General features: G+C 47.8%; 1 protein-coding gene, 1 non-coding gene and 1 pseudogene across 2 annotated transcripts; all 3 read left to right on the plus strand.

Annotated features, from left to right (window-relative positions):
* The first annotated feature begins 447 nt into the window (after positions 1-447).
* On the plus strand, positions 448-2,936 carry LOC149370079 (monocarboxylate transporter 12-like). Its single transcript, XM_089559829.1, has 2 exons — positions 448-1,067; positions 1,584-2,936. The coding sequence occupies exons 1-2, from the start codon at positions 623-625 to the stop codon at positions 1,748-1,750; spliced, it is 612 nt and encodes a 203-aa protein (XP_089415955.1). The 5' UTR covers positions 448-622; the 3' UTR covers positions 1,751-2,936.
* A 1,641-nt stretch (positions 2,937-4,577) lies between these two features.
* LOC149370080 (uncharacterized) overlaps positions 4,578-20,763 on the plus strand; it is a 38,486-nt pseudogene continuing 22,300 nt past the window's right edge.
* Positions 19,753-19,823, plus strand: TRNAG-GCC (transfer RNA glycine (anticodon GCC)). Its single transcript has one exon. It is a non-coding gene; the product is annotated as a tRNA-Gly (tRNA).

A 20,763-nucleotide genomic window follows, 5' to 3' on the forward strand; every position in this document is an offset into this window, starting at 1 on the left:
AACAGTACCACGCGACTCCAAGAGAAGCAGCATTTAACGAGCTTTTTACTCATGGATTATTACCTATCTACTCATGATTTATACTGAGCACCATGCGTAATCTTGCAGTCACACGGGCGATTTTGAGTCGTAGATACAACTTTAAACAGAGCTGTACAGTTCTTCAACGATCACTCCTTAACATCCGCTACACTGTCTCCTTTAGGAAGGATTCATTTGCCGAACCTTTAAAATATCACGCCAGCCATTGCCTTAAATGCAATTTCTTTTATCGGGACAAAAAAAAGGAAACAAGTGATAGACGGACAAACAGGCTATCATGACAATTCAAAGAAAGCTGTGTCTGTCCCGTCATGCTCGCCCACTGAAACGCAGAAGTGTCATCACTTCTAAGAAGGGGGGGGGGTAGAGTAGAAAGTTCACGGGGTAATGCGCGCATTCGGACGCCCAGAATCTTCTCTTCGCTCTCAGTGGACTGGGCGCGACAGTGTCTCCTAGGTTACAGGAAACGTATCTTCTCCTTCGCAGTAGGAAGCCAGAGCAACGCTCAGTTCTACTGGAAGCAGACAAGTCGGAAACTCGAGAGGGTGCTTCCTTCAGACAAGCCTTGGAGTTATTCACCATGCCGGCTTTCTACGTTCTCTTAATCACCATCCTGGCTGGGGACTACATATGCGTAGAGTTTACGACGACAATCGTGGACTACGCCATCGACAAAGGAATCGAGCTGAGCGCAGCTAAGCAGCTGATATCCCTCTTCGCTGTGGGCGAGCTAATGGGTCGCATCGCGTTGCCGGCGCTGTCCGACCTGCTGCCCTCTTTCCGTGGCCCTGTTTACGCGTTCAACTTTCTAGTGCTGTGTACAGCCATGACGGCTGTGCCCCACGTCTTCGGCTACCCATTCCTGGCTGCATTGTCAATCGTGCTGGGGGTGTCACAGGGGTACATCCTCTGCATGAAGTACGTGCTGATTGCGTCATATCTGGGCATCGAACGGACGGCAGCCTGCTGCGGTCTGGTTGGCCTCGCCATGGTACTACCGGCTTCACTGAGCCCATGGATAGTAGGTGAGTGCACAAGCACACTGGATACCATCCTTCCCTACCGGTATCATCACAAAGAGCGAATGTTTAATACGATTATGCAGGGAATCCCAGCTAAGCTGAGCTAAGGGCTTAGAGGAGCTAGTACGGGTACGGGAATGAAACTGACTGCACTAGTGACAGTTGCCCAAACACAGTCAAAAGTAGATTGAAAAGCTTACTTGGCGAAAATTTTGGATGGCATACAAAGAGCAGCTCAGTATAGTATGCGCTGTAGTGTATGCACACAGCAAGCGCTAGCCTAGGTGAACGAAAGTTTTCGCATGGAGTGCGTCTTATCCCACACGCCTCGAATTAAAATTACTATCAAGACTTTCTTCTAGAGTTTTCTCCTGACCTAATCTGCTGAACAGTGGGTAGTGAGATGCGGGCTTGCAGTACAAACAAAAGGGAATTATAAAGTAATAAACGGTACGGTTCCAGAGTTTTATTGCTACTGACCTTCACTGTTTCCATCCCTTCTGCTTCCACATATTTCAGGGCTGTTTAGGGACGCAGCAGGGTCATACGACAACTTCTACCGCATGCTTGGAGTCACCAGCTTAGCTTCTTCTCTTCTTTTCTTCGTCTTTCATATTTTTACAGCACTGCAAAGAAAGGCCGCCCACACCAAAAATCGCTCAAAGCAAAAGACTGGAGAGTCCTGATGCTTGCATTTCTATCAAGTCTACGGCTGCAAGGGCCACGGGACGACAGTGTGTTATGTAGGGAGTATGTTTCATATGGTGCGAGAGTCATATCGTCCTCAGTTTATGTACATATATAGGTGTTCAATAAATCTGCGCGTCTCAACTCTCTCTCTATCAGCCAGCAAGCTGCGGCCTGTGGAGGGCAGAAACACACCATTTGGGAATGAAAGAGCTGTTACACGGGGATGCATGCTGCTGCGTGTCGAGAGTCATAAAAAAAAAGTTAGCTTACAAATGTTAAGCACCGAGTGAAATATCGCATAAACACGCCGTGCAGCTTCTTTTTTCATTGTTAAGACAGAAAAGGCCCCACTAAACCCAACTTCTCTGGTTTCGAATGACGCTTGGACGTGTTTAAACGCAAAGAATCTCTCACAGTAAGATAAGCAACAAAGAATTGGGTCGCCAAACTAAGGTTTTAATGCTGTCTAGAACCAATTGCCACCTAAATCAACCTAGAGCAAATGGAGCTCAAATAAAAGTAGGAAGCAAAAGCGATATCTTTAAATTAATAAATGCATAGGCGCGTGTATTTTTTCAGCAATTAAAAGATTTAATTTTAAGACAACCTTAATGTTAACAAAAGCAATGAATTTTCGCAAAAACAAAATTTTATTTCGCTAACTGTATTGCAACTTGCTTTATCCAGTCACGACGGCCTCCACAGCTACCATGAGTTTGAAAGCCTTGTCTCCTGGCTTGGTTGCAGGCTTCAATACCTCAAGCAACGTTTGTTTTTTGTTCTTTCGTTACCCGCAGGTTTCAGTGAGCAGTTCGTGCCCTGCTGCAGTGAGCTTCAGTTATGGAAGGACCATTCGCTTCGTTTTAAAACTGGTCTCGCCTGTGTCTTTCTTACACGTTCGCTATAAGCTGGCTAGAAGAATGAGAATGGGTGGGACGAATATGGCAGGTTCCTCTAGATAATGAATGGAAGTTTTCCAGTATCTCACAACAAGGAGACACACGAATCATATGTTCACAGAACATTTGATTCGGTTTACGGGGTTTGGCGTCCCAAAGCGACTCAGGCTATGAGCAGGAAAGTGCGCCTCTTTCCTGTTCTGTGTTTCCTTTCTGTTTCGTCCTTTTTTGGCGTACGACATTCTTTCAAGACGATGCACCAACTAACCCGTCAAAAAGTTCTCCTACAGGCTATGAGGTACGCCATCGTGAAGGGCTCCTGAAATTTCGGCCACCTGGGGTTCTTTAATGTGCACTGACATCGCACAGTACACGGGCCTGTAGAGTTTTGTCTCAATCGAAATGCTATCGCCGCGGCCTGGATCGAACTCGCGTCTTTCGGGTCAGTAGTCGGGCGCCATAACCACTGAGCCACCTCCGCTGCTACCGACACTCAGAACACATACGTCCCAATGTTCAAGCTGGCCCCACGAATAGAATCACACCCACTAGCCCGGAAGAATGCCTTTCTGCATTTCGTTACTCAACTGTATGTTTGTTCCACTGCGAGAATTTTGAATCAAATGAGAAGCCTCGTGCGCCAATCATTCACTCTGAACTTGCGGCTGTGTGAAGCGGGAGTGACGAATTGGTAGTGAGGCGCACGGCACCGCTTGAGTGGACGGCGCCATGTCGCCCAACCTTACGTCTTCCGCACCACATGACGGCGACCGCTTTGCACAGTGCGGAACCCCCGAGAGGCTTTCACACAAAGTTGGTCTACTTCCAACTTTTGTACGGCTGTGCGGACAAGCATCTCTTGTGGTTTTCAACCATTGGCTGTTCTCTTATATGGCGCACAGGCCCCTTTTTTTCTCTTTTGCCAGGGCAAAGACGTCCGTCTAGGAAGAGGAGTGCAAACCAAGGTCTAGATGGTGGTGATTACCAGTTTTCAGAGCTACAGCGAACTGCGTCGTGTGCATGCAGAAAGCCAGAGTTCTCCCTCATGCTAAGTTCTGCAGTGAGTTGCGCTGTTTTAAGGGAGTGGTCTTGAAACCGATTCAAAACGTCAGTGGTGGCGGTGTCCTGAAGTGTTCATTTGAAACCGTCCGTGATTGTTTTAAGAGTTGCTAATTCTCTCTAGGATCTTCACCGACAACAGCGAGTAGCAGTACCTCGCGGTTTTTGCGATGCTTGTAGCGATCGCGAAGAAGTGAGCGCACGACGTTGTTTCCGTGACGTATTCATCATTGATTTCATATGGTTCATGTGTGTACTGTGTTTGAAAGCTACCTTGCGTGCGACAAGACGTTTTCGGAAACAGTGGTTTGCGCACGCGTCATGAACTTGACTCCACGAACGTCGGATTCGTTTCTGCCACGACGACAGAAGCGCCGCCCCCATTCTGCGTTTTGGTGCACCATGAAACACATTTCTGATGCGATGTCCCAGCGAAAAAAAAATAGAAAAGGTTTTTGGTTTTATAGAAATTTATATTGGGTCTATAGGTTTCCCAAGGGCTTATATTTGAATTCATATTCGACCAACACAAGAACGTGCACCTTACAGATTGTTATTTTTATTAGAGACAATAGTATTGGATCTGCAGCCTGTGGGTTATACTTAATCTGCCTTAGGGCCGCCGTGGTGGCTCAGTGGTTATGGTGCTTGGCTGTTGACCCGAAAGACGCGGATTCGATCCCGGCCGCGGTGGTCGAATTTTGATGGAGGCGAAATTTTAGAGGCTCGTGTACAGTGTAGTATCAGTGCACCTTAAAGAACCCCAGGTGGTCGATATTTCTGGAGCCCTTCACAACGGCGTCCCTCTACCTGTTTACATGAACCCGACAGGACCGGGTCGAGTCAGCGTCGGGTTACGCGACTCGCCACTGACTCGCCCCGCTTGGTGTCTACATGAACTCGGTTCAAGCGCGTAAGCATCGCAGCGGCACCTAGCGTCGAGGTTCGCAGTTATCGTGCAAGCTTCCGACAATTCCGGTTCCGGTTCTTGGCCCGAGTTTTCCCGCGCGTTCGCGATGGCCGTGTCGACTGCTCTCTTGATCGCAATCCTTAATCTCCATCAGCTTTATTTCATGACCCTTTTGATGTCATGGATAACCGTGCACAATTTGCTGCTGTCTGCCGCGGTGGTTCATTACCGGGCTCGCTGCCAACGTATACGCAGTATGTCGAACAGCCGAGCACCGCTCACCGCCGGTTGGTCCCACCATGAAGTCGCCGTGATGTATGGTACGTTAATATCTATTTTTCTGTGCCTGTACGCGCTAATCCTGGTGTGCAGAAACTAATATAGAGGTTGATGTGGCATGTGTAAAATCTCAAGCTACATATCTCCAGATACAGGCGGCTGCATCAGTTTTAATAGTTGTGTGTGAACAGACGAAAAGCGCGGAAGTGCCGTTACAGCTCGTTGCCAAATATGTGCTGCGCTGTTTCGGGAATACATTATCCTGTGTTTGGTGTAGTACTCAACAGCATGGTGACGTGGCAGTAAATGATCGCAGTACGTGAAATTAATTATCGTTATTTCATGACGCTTCATCAGTCGCAAGATTTTCGTAAATTGCTCCTTGGTTTAGGGTAGCAGGAATCAAGGACATGTGCGTAAAACTAATGATATAACGTTGCGGGATTTTGATAAGTGCTGCATAAGTTCATAAACTCAAGTAAGCTGGAGTAACCTAAAGAAATATGCATCCCTCTTTTATACATGATTATTTTTAATAACTGCAACAAAAACCACCTGCAAGTAAATTGGAAATACTCAAAATCAAGCAACAGAGTTTGTGCTTGTGAATACCTTATGTAGCATCATGGCATCTTTTGTGCCACTCGTTCCTTAGGACTGTGGTTCATGCATGCACCACGGTCTGCAGTTTCTGCATATTCATGAAAGGGTAGTGAAAAAAAATTGTGTGCGTCAAAGTGGTAACACGAGATATCTTGCAGGACTGGAATCCCTGGCACCACCACCAAAGCGGCGCATGTGGATGAAGAGCAGGGGCAGTGATTGGTGGGACAAAATTCTTTGCTCAAATTTTGATGATGGTGACTGGAAGGAAAACTTCAGAATGTCACGGGCAAATTTCTGTGAATTGGTTGCTGCCCTTGCTCCGTTTGTGTCACCGGATTGCAATTATGTGCGAGAGCCAGTGCCAGTCGACAAAACAATTGCTATTGCTCTGTACAAGCTGGCTAGCTGCTGCGAGTACAGAGTGGTAGCAAACCAGTTCGGAATTCACAAGAGCACTGTGTAGAAATATGTGTACCTCTTCTGCAATACCGTAAGAAACCACCTGGCAAGCAAATTTATCTACCTGCCATCAACAGAAGAGGCCACATTGATTGCCAGGAATTTCTGCGAGAAGTGCCACATCCCACAGATATGTGGTGCCATTGATGGCACCCATATTCCCATCACTGCGCCAAAAAAAGGCTACAGAGACTTTATAAATCGCAAACTGTGGGCATCCTACAACATGCAGGCAGTTGTGGACGACAGTGGACTGTAAGTGCTTGTTTATTCATTATTTAAACTAAGCTTTCTTGCTGTTTGTATACAACAACATTAACTCAAATCTTCTGGAAAATAGTAATGATTGGTTTATGGTTTATGGGGTTTAACGTCCCAAAGCGACTAAGGCTAAGGAAAATAGTAATGAAGAATGCTGATTAAGTGCTCCACACAAATAACTCTCAGATTTGAAACTAAATAATTATTTTGGTGGTTTTTTTTTTGTGCAAGGAAAAGCATGATGAATTTTCAAACTTGACATTCTTGTGTGCTAAGATATCCTTAGCATGATTAACTAGCATGTATCTCATTCTATTTGAGCTGTGTGGGACAGCCATAAGTAATCTGTTTGCCTTTAAAATCTCAGAACAGACTTTCAGCACACTGCCTGTTTGGCAGTCTAGCGGTGTTCTTGTGAACTATATTGTTTAAACAAGTACTAGTCTTTTTTAACCTAAATAGAAACAAGCTATAGGAATGCAATGCTTGTATAACCTACAGTTAGGGTCTAGCTGTAGCAAAAAAAATATAAAGATGGCAGAAAGGAGCTCGGCACGATTTCTGTGGAAGTTCCCAGCGGCACTTTTCATGGCAGTGATGTCGCAAAGTTTATAGAATGCAATTCTGTGTGGTTTACAGCTTGTTTTTGCTTTTTCAAGATATTCTATAATTACGTCTATTTCCATTTTTATATATTGTACTGCTGGCTGATTTTGCTTCCCTATGGAGCAATTCACATATGAACTTATTGCTGTTATTTTGCAAGCCGTGCTCCAGCATCCAATACATGGTGTAAACAATAACCTGCAAAATGTTCTTTGTCTTGAAGTGTATCCCAATTTTTTTTTTCATTCAGGTTTCGCAGCATTTCCTGCCTTGCGCCAGGCAGTGCACATGATTCCACAGCACTGAAAATGTCGACGCTGTACAAGAACAGTGACCAGCTGATGCCAAAGAGGGGAAGCTTCTTCCCTTCATGCTTCTCGCTGACCCTGCGTATCCCCCCCTGCCCTGGATCTTGAAAGGTTATACGGGGAGGCTTTAAAAAGAAGCCGAGTCTTTCAGTGTCTACCACAGCACTGCGAGGAATGTTGTGGAGCAGGCATTTGGCAGGCTGAAGGGGCGTTGGCGTGTTTTATTGAAGCGCACAGACATTCATTATAAGTTTGTGCCTACCGTTGCCCTCACAGCATGCGTGCTGCACAACTTCTGTGAGCAGCATTCAGAAGCTTATGATGACTCGTGGGGTGCCATTGTTTTAGCTACGGAATCAGAAGACTATCCACAGCCCGTCGGCAGGCCTTATGCAAGCACCCAACAGTCAGACATAAGGGACTGCCTCAGCAATTATTTAGGCCAGAACTTCCCAATTCGCTCAAGCAGCTATCGATGAAGTGCATTTTGCAGAAAACTTTCATCTCAGAAAACAGGAACAGTGACCACAATAACACAGGATAGGTAGGAGGTATCAGTGGAGTGGTAATGAGGTATTGGAAGTGGTAAGGGAATACGTCTACTTAGGTCAGGTAGTGGCCGCTGATCCGCATCATGAGAGGGAAATAACTAGAATAAGAATGGGGTGGAGCGCATTTGGCAGGCTCTCTCAGATCATGAATGGCAGTTTACCAATGTCCCTCAAGAGAAAAGTATACAGCGGCTGTATCTTACCGGTACTCACCTATGGGGCAAAAGGGTGGAGGCCAACAAAGAGCGTTCAGCTTAAGGGTGTACAATAATGACTGCTTTCTTGGTCTAGGTGACAAGGCTACAGTGGCTGTGGACCGAATGGGCTTGAGGTGTGCTCTGCTTCAGACGGACAGACTATCACAATAGTCCTCATATACGTGACTGTGCATGCCACGAGGTTGCTTCTGATATATCATGTGGGATCTTGTGCGCTTCCTAGTTCCTAGTAGGAAGACGAAGACGTTGTTCGACCTACTGTCGCCTCAGCTCTGGTTATTTACCTAATTTTGCCTATTCTACCTAGATTTATTTGAATATTCCAGGACGGCTGCATCTGCAAGGTGGTACTGTCCCTACGAGAAGGGTGTTGGATTGTCTCTATGAGTGGAAAAATTCTGCTTTATTCTGTTTCCAGGTGTAGGAAGACGTCAAGCGCGGTTGCGGATAGACCTTGGTCACTCTTGCATCCGTCAGTTAAATCGCACGCATTTTCTGGGCGTCATTATTGACTCCCGTCTACAGTGGTGAAAAGCTGTCGATGCGATTGTCTCTTCTCTATCTTCGATTCTCAATGTGCTTCGTAGAATTGCTATTGAGAAATGGGGAAACTATCCTTCTTCAATGGTCACAATTCATGAAGCGCTGGTAATCAGTCGCATAATGTATCAATTGCCTTTAATTTCCCCCTCGGCATTACAGCGTGAACGTCTCGAAGTTTTCCATAGAAAGGGCCTAAGAAGAGCCATTGGAGTTTCTCAGGCAGCTTCGAGCAAGGCAGTACTTCATGAGTCACTGTCGAAGCCGTTAACCTTGTCACTTCACAGAGGCTACTACTGCATCTTGGCCGCCTAGGAGAGAAAGTAGCTGGGCAATCCCTTCTCCAGCGTCTCTGCAAGAGATATGAGTCGAAGGCCTACTTGGCACTTAATACTCTTAGTTCTTTAGGTCTTAATGTTCCGAGGCAAAGGAAACGGTTCAAAACACCGTGGTCTTTTGCAACCCTCGACTGTAAGGTCACAATTCCCCATGTGAGCGCAAAGCGCAGCTCTCCTTTGGCAGCAACGCGTTCACTCATACTTGAACATTTGGAAAAAGAGTATGTCCGCCATCTTCAAATTTTCACGGATGGTTCTGTGCACGAGGTCAAACAAGCTAGCGCAGCGGCTTTTTACATTCCTTCTTTGGCCTGAAGTGGTCTGTATGCATTTCTGCTGTCGTATCCTCCAGAACGGCCGAAACTGTGGCTATTGAGGCCGCTTTATGGAAGTTAGGGTCTTGTCGGGCTCAACCTGTTGTCATCCTGATTCAAAATCTGCCCTTCAGAGGTTAGAGCACGGGTTCCCTACTGACACCTTGTCTATAAGCTTTCTACGCTTGGTGGAGAATCTGCACAACAGAGGCTTTACTCTATATTTACTCTAAATAGTGACAGCAGGGACGGTCTATGGTATTCTGTGATTTAATGTGCGCGCAGATGGTACCTTCTCAAGTGGTCTATGTCATTCTGTGAGTGAATGTGTGCATGGATGATGACTCTGCAATAGTCTATGTTCTACTGCGAGTGAATATGTGTATAGGGGCCTCCCCTAGTATTAGCCAGTTCCACCCTTTTTGTTGTTTGTCTTTTTGCCGTTGTGCCTGAACTTGTATATTCTGTGTATATTTGTATATAAATCTTCAAGTATTTGCCTTACCCCTGCGTCTCAGCTCATCGTGAGACCGTCTCTGACGGGGCACCCCTGGTGCAGAGATCAACCTTCAGTCTTCCAGTTGGAACAAACCCGTCTCTAGCGGTGCACCTCTGGTGCAAAGAAGTAGAACAACCTGTGATCTTTACTGGCGCAGTCGACGAGGATCCTGCGGCCATCGGAAGACGGCGCAGGAAGAAGATTGAACGCAGGGAGAAAGGCGACGGTCAGGCAACAGCAGCGTTCGAGAAAGGACCTGCGGAGAGACGGCGGCAAGGACGCAAGGACCACGGCAGCGGACCAGCGACGCGAGACTGCGTCCGGTGAAGGAAAGCAGCGCGTCGAGGACTTGACGGTCACCGGCGGGTCGCAGCAAGTGACAACGTGCACAGGACCAACGGCGTGCGACAGCTCATCGCAGCGTCCGGTGAAAGTGGCGGTGGACTGCGACGCCAAGGAGCTGGCAATGCGGATCGACGCATCGAAACTGTGAGTTTCCTTCGTCGCATTGTTAGCGTCCCTGTGCATGTGTTTGAGCCGGTAGGACAGTTGAGGAGTACAGACGGCGGTATGGAGGGCTATCCATGCCGGCCCTCACTCGACGTGAGGTACCGAGTGGAATTAGCGAAGGCGCGCTTAGCGTACTTTCAGGCTGAACTTGCGAAAGTGAATAGAGGAAAGACGCCGCTGTGCGAGGAGAAACCTCAGGATGTTAAGTGCGTCTTGGATGAATTAGAAGCAAAGCGCCAGCAGCTAGCGCTGGAGCTCGCTGAGCTCAAGGCGTCTAGGAAAGCTAGTGAACTAACCAGGGAGAACTGCTCCGAGTCCCGAGAGGTGAGGCAGCCTGTGCTGGAAGACAAAGGATTATGCTTGTCATGCACAGGTCAGGAAAAAAGCAGTGAGGACGCTGAAAGCAATCAGCCGGTATGTGGGAACGCATCTTTCTTAGGAAACGCCGCGATAGGTTCAGGAAGTGATAACAGGATTCCTGAAGGACGCGGAAATACCACAGCTTTTCCGCCACCGCGGGCGGCTAGCAAAGAACAGGAGCAGCCCAATTCTAGTGATCTAGGGCCAATCGTGACCAAGGTGTCCGATAACAAACAGGACAGCGGTGGAATTCCTGTAGGCTCTATGACTAAGATTGTGACCTCTGACGCGGAGCTAGTAACAGCCAGTGAAAATCTGGCGTTGCCGCAGCCGCACACTGTGTCGGGTATGGGGCATGAAGTGCCCCGTATCGTTTCTGGTGGCAAGAGCCCTTCATCCGAGGCAAAGAGCGGAGGTGGGCCTGTTGGGCCGACCGGGCAGAACGCCGCGCAGTTGTTGAACGCACCCGGTGTGTGCCCGACCAGGTCAGTTGAGGACCCGGAAATGAGTGGCGACTTGCCGCAAGGCAAGCCCGGGTCAAGTGACTGTCAGGGAGCTCATGGAGCCTCGGAGTCAGACTATGCCACGGGGCCAGCGGGTGCTGATCAAGCACGGAGCGACGGTTTCAAAGTTTGCTCGTGCATTAAAGGTGCAGATGGCCCCGGGCGAGGTGGAGTGGCAGGAGGCAGGTGCGTGGCTTTCACGCTGAAAGTCGACGCGAGGAACAGTATGTTCCGTGCTAGAGGTCGGCATATCAAGTGTAGCAAGACTGACTGTACTGCTATATTTGGACGGGCCAGAGGCTATGCTCTTTACGCACCACGCGTGTCGTACCGGCGCGCCAGAGAGAGCGGGCTCTCAGGTGCGTCGTGGGGTCAAAGATTTGGACTTATCGAGGATCAGGACGTTGTTTTCGATCCTGGAGGGTAGCAATTTTTGAATTCTTGCCCTGCTGTGGCACCAGCCTAATGAGCCGAGTGGCAGTTAGGCGTTAATTGTGTTGAGACGCGTAGTGGCTCGAACGCACACAAGGACGCTCGGTGCGACTAAGGAGGCTCACGTGGCCACTTACGGACGTCGTGCGAGTGCTACTGAACGCTCAAGTTGCGAGTGTCTGTGTGTGTGCGTGTGCCCGTTCGCGAGCAGGACGAGGGTGTCTACTTGGTGGTGATGAACTGGGTGCAACGCACCAACTTGGACGCTGTGTTACGGCGCACGGCAGGCATGCCACTGGGTGTATTTAAGTGTGCATTTTGAGTAATGTTGTGTTGGTGCCCGTGTACAGTGTTGTTTTTGGTTCTGTTGGTGCAACTGGTCGCAGCGCGACAGCTTGGACTTCGGTGAATGTGCTGGTTTTACAGGTGTGAAACGCGCATTTGAATGTGTACGTTTTGTTTATGTTATGTCACCCGAAGGGTAGTTTCGTGTCAGACATCGATCCCTTTTGTTTGTAATTCTAAATGTGCCATTTGAGCCCTTTGTAGAATCTTGGGAAGGGCGTGTAAGGTATCGGTAGCGTTCGCGGGGGTCATCGGAACGCGGCTGGGGGCACTCAAAGCGGAGCGTCTCCTTTCTTGGAACGCGGCCGCTCGCGAACGCGCCGGGAAGTACGGGTGTCCACCCGACACACGGTACCGAGCACGAATGTATATTTGTGTTTATTTTCATTTGACACGACCGTGCGTTTGGGTTTGTGGAAAGGGCGTTTTGCCCTACGGAAGCTGGAGGGCTGGCCAGGCTCTCGATAAACCAATCATGTGAACATCGTAACATGATTGGAAGCCACCAAATGTGGGCCGGGCCTTTAAGTATTTAAAACTGGGCCCCGGAGCCGGAAGCGGGGTTCTGCGCTAAGGTGAGATGCTACGCATCTTCGGCAACGCCGAGTAGGGGCCTCCCCTAGTATTAGCCAGTTCCACCCTTTTTGTTGTTTGTCTTTTTGCCGTTGTGCCTGAACTTGTATATTCTGTGTATATTTGTATATAAATCTTCAGTTATTGCCTTTTTCACCCCTGCGTCTGTACTCATCGAGAGACCGTCTCTGACGGGGCACCCCTGGTGCGAAGAGCTTCACTCTTCGAGTTAACCCAACCGTCTCTGGCGGGGCACCGCTGGTGCAATAAGGAAGACGAAAGAACCTGTGAAACTTTACTGATGGTGACTTCTGGAGTAGATGCTGTTGTGCTGCGAGCGAATGTGTGCATAGATGGTGACTGCGGGAGTGGCCTATGTTCTATTATAAGCGTCTTTGTGCATAGCGGGGTACATCTGACCGGTTTTAGGACATTAACATATAAGTGACGCAACGGTGGAGCAATTTCCGGCAGAATAAGCAAGGCTAATTCCACCTGTAGCATCAAACAACTCAACTCCTAGTTCCTTCAGCCATGGATTGTATCGGAAATTGTTTGGCTGTCACAAAGAGCATGGCTTTATGTGAGAGCATGGTGCCTGTCCTGTATTATCTGTGCTCGCTTGATGACTTTCCGGTGGATGACCTCCAGTTGGTCATCATCGTGTTTGCGCAGGTTCAAGGGGTTGAGTAGAGGATTCTATTCGTTATGAAAGCATGGGCAAGCTGCAGTGCATCCTTGCTTATTGGAGAACCGGCAGACCATGCGGCTCACCTGGTCTCCCACCATGCGAAATTTGGCTAGGGTGGTGTGGACCCTACGTTGATGGTACATGAAGAGGCCAAGGACGCGGATCTCCTTGGCCTCCCGGATCAGTCCCGAGGGGAGGCTGATGCGAAGCCGAGTTGGTTCCCGGAAGGCAGGGGCGTACGTGCACAAATTCTGATTTAGCCGGGGCGCACTGGAGTTCGCAGTAGGCCGTGGAGTCGTCGACTAGGGTCGCCGCTGCTTGCAGGCAGGAATCCTAGTAGCCCCGGTTACCTTGCGTGGCCCAGATTGTAACGTCATCCGCATAAAGAGCGTGATGTATCCCGGGTAAAGAAGACAATTTGGAGGGAAGATGAAGCATTGCCAAATTGAAGAGCAGGAGAGACAGGACCGCGGCTTGTGGTGCGCCCCTCGAGCCGATGGTGTATGGCCCGTGTTCCGCATCTTGTATGCGTGGAGACCTCTCAACATACCCGATGCCATAAACGCCAGCATAGCTTCCTGAACGAACCGGCAGCAAGCCGCAAGCTTCGTGGTGAACGCGCCTCGGATGTGCGCTGCGTTGTTCGCCGCTCACCGCGTGATTCTTGCGTCCCCGCCTCCCCGCACGGCCCCACTGCGCCCGAACGTGACGAGCGGGAGGCAATAGGAGGCGCTGCCGTCGTGCGCTATCTCTTGGGGCAGTGCGTACATTGCGTGGTCGAGGTTTTAGCTGGAGCCGTCTGATGGCGCTACGTGCGCGCCGAGCGCAGAGGAAAAGTAGCGGGCTTCTGGAATTTTTCGCTCACGGCCAACGCCAACGACACCGGCTTTTCTGCAACACGGGGCCGTTAACGCTGTCGCGTTAAAACCTGTGCAAAGAAGAGACTCAAACCCGGTCTACAGCGATGGCAGCAAGCCAAGGTGTAGTGGTGCCGAACAGCCCTGGTGTAAAATGATTAAACCAATATTTTGCGGACCAAGGAAACTGCATTAGATACTTAAATGCTTTGGCTTATAAGCAAATCCTTCATTAAATTTCGTAATTTTATTGCAGCACGCTTACTGCGCTCGGTGTTATAACGGGGTCTGCAATGTTTGCGCGAATTTGCAAGCCTTGTTGCTGTCGCTGTAGCAGTGCTCACAAAACAGTTCCTTATGCTCAGCTCAGCCTCTCTCCTGAAGGATTGCTGGTTTTTTTGTGCCGCCTTTTTTGCTAGCCGCTTTCGTGGGGAGACGGCTGCACACCGATTGCGGGGACCCGCGCACATTTGAGCGGCAAAGGTTGGCGTCCGCTGAAAGGCAACAATCCTCAAGCCAGACAGGGACTTCGCGAACCCGGGAAAATGCTTGATAATCGGCATCAAAAACGCACGCAGTCGTGACGTCACAAATTAACTGCCCACCCCCCCCTTCCAATTACCCAGGTGCACTGGGGAGCCCAATGAGCCGCCATGTCTTGAACATCGAGAGCCTAGAGCACGTATGGAAGGAATGTAAACAGCCAATAGGTCTTCTGATCGCTCAGAATATGTTCTTGAGTTTGTGGAGACCCAAGTGGCTGGCTGCAGTATTTTTCATAAGCGCGGTGGAATAGTTGCGGCCCCGGCTGTGTACAGCACTGCCTCTTCTAGCGAAAGGCTAGCATCTCTCTGAGCAATTCTTTAAGCATATTCCTCTATCAAGGGAAAGATGGAAACAGGAGCATCCTTAAAGGATTGCACTAACTGCAATGCATGTGTTCTGGCAGAAATGCGTTTAGAAGAGAATAAATTACTTTAAAAAATACCTGCATCACCCGGGAATTGAACCAGGGCCACCCGCGCTGCGGGAAAGTACTAGTCTACCACTGAGCCGTCGTCGCCCACGGTCCAGTTCGCCGGGCGCAATGAGTGCGCAGCGAGTGTTCCTACGGAATTCCCCTGCTTTGTGGGTCACACGGCGGCAAGTGGGCGCTTCTGTACTGCGGACACCCGCCTCTTTGTCTTGCGAGAACTGCAACGAAGCTGTAACCCACGGCAGGTGCAATTGGCGTGAGTATTAATGCAGTTGGTGGTCCTTCACCACTCGGAGCGGATCATGCCGGTGTTTGAATGGTTCGTTTCAGCTTGAAGTGCATAATCGGAGCCTTCGAGGGAGGTGTGCTGTGTTAAACTGACTTTCAACGCCAGGTTTTAAGGAAATGGTACAAATTTACCAAACATTTACAGTAAGGAAAAGTATACCAAGTGAACAGGATCTGGAGGAAATTGCCGGTAGAATAAAGCCTGGTTGCCTCCCGGCTACGAGGAAGCTGCCGTTGCAGATTCAACCAGGTGGCTCTAGTCACTGCTAAGGTTGTTGGCTGTGTGGTATCATTATCATTATTTTTCACTCGTACATCATAAGAAGTCAAACTGTCGGAAGAGTGGAAAGCAGCCATAGTAATCCCAATAATAAAATCCTGAAACCACCACTGTCAGGTCTATTTGACACTTATTGGATGCACATGAAAAATACAGATTTGGCAAATTCACGCAGAACCACACATGCCTCTATGTGCTCTATGACTGACAAAAAATTTAAGACGTCTTGAACTTCACCTTGGCACATATCGAAAACTGTTGTGTTGGCAGGAACCTGCCCCCTTCTATTAAGATTTCATAATAGCTCTGAAGTTGAGACTCCGCTGCTTAGCACTATTTTCTGGCACCTTTGCAAGTCCTATGGCACCGAATGCGATTTCCGAAGGCAGTGTACAGTGTGACGCTATATCTTGTAGAGATCAGGCCAGTAGGCCTATCGATTTTGTGCTTTCTTCTTCACTCTATCATAGGTGCAGTGCTTAAAATCAGGGGGGGCCGCGGGAAGATTCGGACCCAACGCCAGTACTGACAAAAGATCTGGGAACTCCTGCGCTAGATGGTAGAGACTGCATGAATCTTAAGCAGGCAGCCATTTTTTACTCTTCTTGTCAGTGGTGACCGAAACGTTTCCTCAGTATCGTCTCGAAAATTTTGCCATGATTTTTAGTAAGAGTCAATAGCATATTTTCCAAAACTAGAGATGCATCAAAATGAAAGGTCGGCAGCACTACACGAAGGCTGGTGAAAAAAGAGAAAGCCGTCACCTCGCACCACGAGTTAGTTCAGAGCTGGTCATTCAGTTGTAAGGCTACCACATAATAACGCAGAACGGAGTGGTAAGTGTCCACCAGGCAACTTCCATGAGTAAAGAAAGCTTCATCGTCATCACCAGCCTGTCTACGCCCACTGTAGGGCAAATGCCTCTCCCATGTTCCTCAAATTAACCCTGTCCTTTGCGAGTTGCGTCCACCGTATCCTTGCAAACTTCTTAATCTCATCCGCCCGCCTAATTTTGTGCCGCCCCCTGCTACGCTTGCCTTCTCTTGGAATTCATTCCGTTACCCTTAAAGACCAGCGGTTATCTTGCCTTCTGCGCTGCCCAAGCCCATTTCTTCCTCTTGATTTCGACTTGGCTCGTCTACCGAGCCGGAGTACCCGGGGTCGAACCCGACCGCGGCTGCCGCGTTTCGATGAAGGCGAAACGCAAGAGGCGCCCGTGTGCTGTGCGTTGTCAGTGCACTTTAAAGATCCCCAGGTGGTCGAAATTATTCCGGAGACCTCCACAACGGCAAATCTTTCTCTCTTCTTTCACTTCCACCTTCCTCCCTTGGCTTACGGCGCTGTTCAGGTGTCCGCCGAGATATGTGAGACAGATACTGCGCAATTTGCTTTCGTCAAAATCCAAATTATTAATCAAACGGCGAGAGATCGTATGACACCGCGCGGAACGGTGAACGACGAACGGTTGACTCAAAATTTCACAAGAAAGTGGGTCCAAGGGAAGGAAATTGCTCAGTAACTGTTTACAAGGACACCTCAACCACGCCTTAAGGGAGGAGGTAAAGAGTCTGGGAAGGCATGCAGTTGAAAGTGCATATGTCGTCGATTCGAATTGGTGTCACAAGCTAGCCTCCAACCTGAGTAGCATATGTAAGCTGTATGCAACGAGAAATCGCAGGACACCACCGCGAACGCCGTGCGACAAGCGTTTTCTCGCTATTTTTTAGGAATCTAGTCGGGACACTTAGCGCAACATTGAGTTCGCCATGTGGGGGCACAATGATCGGCCAGAAAGCGACAAGTATATGATTTTTTTAAATGGCGATTCTCGGTTTGCTGTGTGCTTATTACCGCAGCTTGTGGACGTCACCCTAGTTTTCTTGCCATCGCTGAGATTTTCTCTGTCATCTGCGAGTACACACACTAACTACATACACACGCCGCCGTTTTTCTCGTAATGGGTCTAGTAATGCTTTCGCATTCTTAATAAAAGTGGAGGGATCCCGCACCTGACGGATTTAACGCGGGCTATTTGGCTATTTAATGGCTTGTTACGCGTACAATGCGCTTGATGACAGATTTGTTGGTATTTTTGCTTTCTTTTTTTTTCCTACCACTCCTGTAATGACCCTTCAATAGGGTTAACAGTATCAATAAACAAACAAACAAACAAAGATCGATTAGGCCTTCGTGGTTCACGGCTCGGCCTGAACATCAAAGCTGTAATGCCGGGACTCTATTAATCATTCCTCGCATCAGATGCTCGGCAGGCATCTCCGGTTCTTAGTCTAAACAGCGAGTAGTTTTATCTCTCTATGGAGTCGAGAATACGACTTTTAGCACTGACTGGTGTACAGACGGTCCTCTCAGTGCCGGGAAAAATACGTGAATCTGTCCTGGAAGATGATTGCCGGAAAACCTTGTTTCACAACGAGCAGCCGCGCATCTCATTATGGTGAGAAACTTGCTCAGGAATGAGGAAGCCACCTGTAGCTTCCAGGTAAGCACATTAAAAGAACGCACTCGTCACCCAATGCCGCGTAGATAATTATCAAAAATAAATTGGTAATTATTCCCTTAAGTTTTCACATGAACTCCAAAGCAATTACTTGCATGAATTTAGTTTTTTACTTGGTATTTTGTACTGTTTACATCCCCCGTGCTTCCCACTTTTAATGATCAAAAGCGGGTATGAGTGCGACATAAATTGACTGTAATAGCTATTATATGCGTGCTGTGTGAGAAAATAAGTTCGTATGATGATCAAATTAGGCTGAATAATGATTTTGCATAAATAGTTTCTTGGTGTGAGAAGTGGCAAATATCAATTAACTTGGAAAAAAAAAAGTATTTATGAGAATAACACCTAAAAGAATCCTCGAATATATCACTACACTGCTAATAATAATTTTCTTCATGAAGTTACAGAGTATAAGTATCTAGGCCTATGAATTTTTGAGAACATCTCTTGAGCCAAGCATGTCGACTGTGTTTCAGCAATCGCTCCCCGAAAGCTTTTTTTCTTGCGACGATCACTTAAGTTAGCGACCCCTTTTACACGCCTCATTGCCTACAACACTCTTATTATACCAATCTTAGAATGTGCAGTAATTACCTGGGACCCTTTTACGAAGGCATACATAAGTAAATTTGAAAAATCCAAAAGAAAACAGTAAGGTTTCTACATAACACTTGTGGGCAAGCATCAGTCAGTGACCTCCTCAAAAAAAGCGGCTTACCCTCTATTCCTAACAGAAATCGCCTATGTCGCTTAAGCGTTTTCTTTCAATGAATAAATAATAATTCCATTGTTGACACCTCTAATAACCTTACCTATTCCTTGGGGTACCAAACTAGAAATCGCCATTCTCTTTCCATAACACCATTAAATTCGCGAGTTAATTGTTTTAAAATTTAAATATACTTTTTTTTCCCAAGAACTATCACTGATTGGAATAACCTAACTGATGGTGTTGTCAGGCAGACATCATTGCATTTGTTCGAAGAGCACTCTAAATGATTGTTGTTGATGAATTTGCCGCGTTACTTTCTTGCTGATTTTCTATGCGCAATTTTGTTTTCTTTGTATGTGTCTGTATTTTTGTTTCTTAACACACTGCTTCCCACCTGCTATGATCTTGTGTACAAGATCACAATGTCCATGAATAAATGAATGGATAAATAAATAAATAATTGCGGTGTCATAGTTTAGTGCACTGCGAAATAGAAAGCTTGTCGCGCCATATTTCAATGTCACTGGACAACGACACTGTCATGCATGTTGATGTTTATTTCTTTTCCTTGGTGCGAGTGGTGTATGTTCGTACGGTACTACCGTTTACCCGTTTTCACGCACGCTATCATGCAGGTACGACGTGCTGTGCATATTCGCTGCCAGTTGGCGCAGCCCAATATTGCTTTAGCAGGTCTGGGATATGTTGGTGTAACCTATATTCTTATGCTGCTGAAGTGTTATTGATATACCCACTCACTCATAGTGGAATGCACTTTCGGGCGCACCGTTCGTGAACGTGACTTGATTATCGCAGCGAGAGGCGCGCAAATATTAGCTTGTTCTCACATCTACACTCTAAGCAGAAATGAGTAAAGAAGTAGGCTGTCCTCTGCCGTTCTCCCTTTTTGTGAAAGGGAGTGCTCCAGAGGACAGCTTATTCCATTTTTACTCCCATATAGGCGTATTCGTGTTGCTGCCGCAAAACAACGAGGCGGGACTCCCTCACCAGGCGCTCGCCGCCGCAGTGACCCACATAAAGAGCGGATATTTCGCAACAGGCCTCGCTATGTGTAGAATGCGCTTGACCGCTCCTTTCCGTCGGCGTCGGTGGTTCAGTGGTAGAATACTCGCCTGCCACGCGGGTGGCCCGGGTTCGATTCCCGGCCGACGCATTGCTTTTTATATTTTTTGAATTCGTGCTGCTGCCTCTTTCCGGCGAAAGATTTAAATTAAGTTCCACCCGCACTCACGCATGCCCGTGTTTTGAACTAAGGCACACATATACCTTTTTTCATCATATCTCAAGAGGAGGCGAGAAAAACTTTTTTTATCTGTTTTTGTGTCCTCCGCTGAGGGGCCCATCAAGGGCTGGAGAAAAAAACACAAAAACAGAGGAAAAAAAATTTTTCTGGCTATGTTTTGAACTAAGACACGCATATACCGTTTGTCATCATATCTGGAGAGGAGGCGAGGAAAACTTTTTTTTCACTGTTTTTGTGTCCTGTGCTGAGGAGCTCAGCAAGGGGGACACGAAAACAGACAAAGAAAAGTTTTTCTCGTCTCCTCTCCAGATATGATGACAAACGGTATATGCGTGTCTTAGTTCAAAACACAGCCAAGCGTTAGTGCGGACGGAGCTTAAATTAAAACTTTCGCTCCAAAGAAGCAGCACAGGCAATATAGAAAATACAAAAACCAATGCGTTGGCCGGGAATCGAACCCGGGCCACCCACGTGGCAGGCGAGTATTCTACCACTGAACCACCGACGCTTTTTTTTTTTTTTCTTTATTGCATGAATGAATACATAACTAAAATATCGTAGTTGTCATGCCCCTTGGCAGACAACCGTGTCTAATGGACTTTCATTAACACAAGTTGACACTGTGACTTGGATGCACGATCGGTATGTGATTATTTTGTGGAACATGTGTATAAATTAAGAGAAGTCTTGAAGCAACAAGATTACGCTGATGATGTGTTGACACTGAACCACCGACGCCGACGGAAAGAAGCGGTCAAGCGCATTCTACACATAGCGAGGCCTCTTGCGAAACTCCGGTCTTTATTTGGGTCACTCTGGCGCCGAGCGGAGGCCCGCCTGCTCAACTTCC

This window comes from Amblyomma mixtum, chromosome 1, assembly GCF_055824585.1.
Source record: "Amblyomma mixtum isolate Tamu chromosome 1, ASM5582458v1, whole genome shotgun sequence".
Lineage (NCBI taxonomy): Eukaryota > Metazoa > Arthropoda > Arachnida > Ixodida > Ixodidae > Amblyomma > Amblyomma mixtum.

Coding starts and splice junctions, on each gene's coding strand:
- LOC149370079 (XM_089559829.1), top strand. CDS start 623: ATGCCGGCTTTCTACGTTCTCTTAATCACCATCCTGGCTGGGGACTAC. Junction 1,068..1,583: donor ACTGAGCCCATGGATAGTAG/GTGAGTGCACAA, acceptor CACATATTTCAG/GGCTGTTTAGGGACGCAGCA.